The sequence below is a fragment of the Palaemon carinicauda genome, chromosome 1 (genome assembly GCF_036898095.1).
Source record: "Palaemon carinicauda isolate YSFRI2023 chromosome 1, ASM3689809v2, whole genome shotgun sequence".
NCBI classification, from domain to species: Eukaryota; Metazoa; Arthropoda; class Malacostraca; order Decapoda; family Palaemonidae; genus Palaemon; species Palaemon carinicauda.
Genome location: NC_090725.1, coordinates 273,964,248 through 273,966,747, shown reverse-complemented (window position 1 = coordinate 273,966,747; position 2,500 = coordinate 273,964,248). Strand labels below are relative to the sequence as shown.

The following is a 2,500-nucleotide window of genomic DNA, read 5'->3' as shown; positions in this document are numbered from 1 at the left end:
AAAAAAAGTCCAAATAAAAAAAAAGAAATAGTCCAATATTTTACATTGTTTTTTCATCGGGAAAGCACAAAAACATCCATTTTTTATTTTTGTGTTGATACACTGTCATTATCACATTTTTTTTAACGCTTTGTTTCCATCTGACAAATTCCAAAGTTGAATTGAGCTGTTATTTTAATCTCTTAATTACAAAAAAATATATTTTTCCTTAGTCATTGCTAAGTAAAGACCTTAGTAAATTTCGACTGTTCGCATTTGCCGCCCACTTCCCGCATTTCTCTCTCTCTCTCTCTCTCTCTACTCTCTCCTCCTCTCTCTCTCTCTCTCCTCTCTCTCTCTCTCTCCTCTCTCTCTCTCTCTCTCTCAGAATGCGTATACCTTAGCATAATATATACCGGTAATCAGGATTGACATTTGTCACTTCTATTAAAATTTATATCTTGAATGCTTTCTTACAGGTCGCCACATGGTATGAACGTCATGTCGCATGAAGGCAGCAACCCGATACCCACTCATGCCCGTAGTTTGGTATTCATTGGACTCGAAAGATCACCGCCTTATATCCTTGAATCTTCCAAGATTCCTTTAGAATTGGACGACGGGGAGGTAAGCATCTATCTATTTTATGCAAAGACCTAAAAGAGGGCCAACTAATATAATTGTTTAGTCCTATCCCAAGGAATTGGAAGGTAGAATAGGGGGAGCCTAAGCACGAACTACAAGAGTATGTTGAAGAATCCAAATTTTTGATGAATATGGATATAATCTACCATTGATCCAAGCTTTTCGAGAGACTGTTGATCTACACGGAGTATACTTAAGGACATTGTGATGTTAAAAGTCTTTTAGCTGGAATTGCAACTCAAGACGTTTGGTTTGGCATTGCTTTGATCTCCTCTCTCTCTCTCTCTCTCCTCTCTCTCCTCTCTCTCTCTCTCTCTCTCTCTCTCTCTCTCTCCGGGCTGTTTAAATAAGACATGTAGATCGATGAGGTTTGGGAGAATTTATTGATAAAACGAAGCAAATTTTGTAAATCAATAGTTCTTGTTTAGGACGAATTTTAGTAAACGAAGCAATTCTCAACTTCTACGCATACTTGAAATATACACAAAAGCATAAATACTGTACCATTATTTAATAGTATACTGTAGCTTAAAATTCATTTGCATGTATATATGCATTAAAAAATAGAGCAGAATGGCTGATTTCGGATATGTACTTAACCGTAACACTAATCCATTTGATATAAATGATGTTCTTCCAGGTTCTGTTATCGGTAGAGCTGGCCACGATCTGCGGTTCCGACATTCACACGTTGGTGGGACAAAGGACAACTCCGAACCCTTGGTTTGTTATACTTTATATCTTTAGCAGTTCAAAAACTGGTTTTGAACCCTATGCTTTTACTTTCTGAATGGCATAATTATATCATTGACTACATAAGCATGCATGTTCCATGCTATGTATTCGCGTTATTTTTGTCATGTTTTTACAGTAGCTATTATTTCTTTTTTGGTAGCTGAGTTGATTTCAAACCAGTAAAAACCTTTAATTAAATTTTTGATCGTACTTTTGGGGGATTATTCCAAGTCATTTTCTCAAAATGTTTCTCAGTTTGTGCTATTTAAGGAATACGACCTTTCTTCTCATATATCATCTGATAAACATATTAGTGTCTCTTGATATCTGTACTGGAAAACAATTACTCGTAAATTGAATATCCAATTACTAACAAGGAAAAAACTCAGATTGGAAGAGGGATCGAGTATCCATTCGTTTCATAAGTCTCAGTAATTACATCTTGAATATATGCGTCTTTCGTTATTGTCCTGATTATTTTCATTGATTTTTGTTTTCCTTTAGTACGGTACAATTCCCGATCATAGCCAAGATGATCCATTCTTATCAACAGCACTTCAAACCCTTGATGCAAAGGAGACAACAAACATCTTAAGTCTTGAATAAATGAGACTGATAATCTCTATAAGACAGGGACTTATCACCAAATGGCAGTTTTATTGATAACCCATTTGAACTTTTCCATATGTATTTGAAAGTTTATAGTTAACGTCTTTATTATAAAGGGATAAAAAAAATGCAAACAACTAACTAGGAATAGTGTTAAAGTTGGGAATTACTTTTTAATTTGCTAGTTGTCAAATCAATTCTATTGAAGGTTCTATTGCTGTATTCAGAGAAGAATTGAGGACTGATGACATCTTTTCATTTTATAACCTCCATTCTTAAAATCATCTATCTTATTTTCTCCTCCAACATTCCAATTCTTGTTCTCATACACCTCCCCAACTATTCTAATCATATTGTAGAGCTTCAACTGCCTTTTATATCTTTATAAAATATTTCATATCTATTCTTTAATCTTGAAATCACCCATGTACATTTATTGGAAGCCAATCTCTTCGATCCTTCCTTCATCTAAAAATTTTTTATTTTTTCCAGTCATCTGGAATAATTTCCTCTGTTATTCATAAGCAACTCT

The 2,500-nt window shown here is 34.4% G+C and overlaps 1 protein-coding gene across 1 annotated transcript in view; it reads left to right on the top strand.

Annotated features, from left to right (window-relative positions):
• The first annotated feature begins 458 nt into the window (after nt 1–458).
• Nucleotides 459–2,500, top strand: part of LOC137644768 (5-exo-hydroxycamphor dehydrogenase-like) — a 17,124-nt gene continuing 15,082 nt past the window's right edge. Inside the window, exons 1-2 of the mRNA XM_068377668.1 lie at nt 459–606; nt 1,265–1,347. Of these exons, the coding sequence (XP_068233769.1) occupies nt 472–606; nt 1,265–1,347 (218 nt within the window). The 5' untranslated portion in view covers nt 459–471. The remainder of the gene's footprint in view (nt 607–1,264; nt 1,348–2,500) is intronic.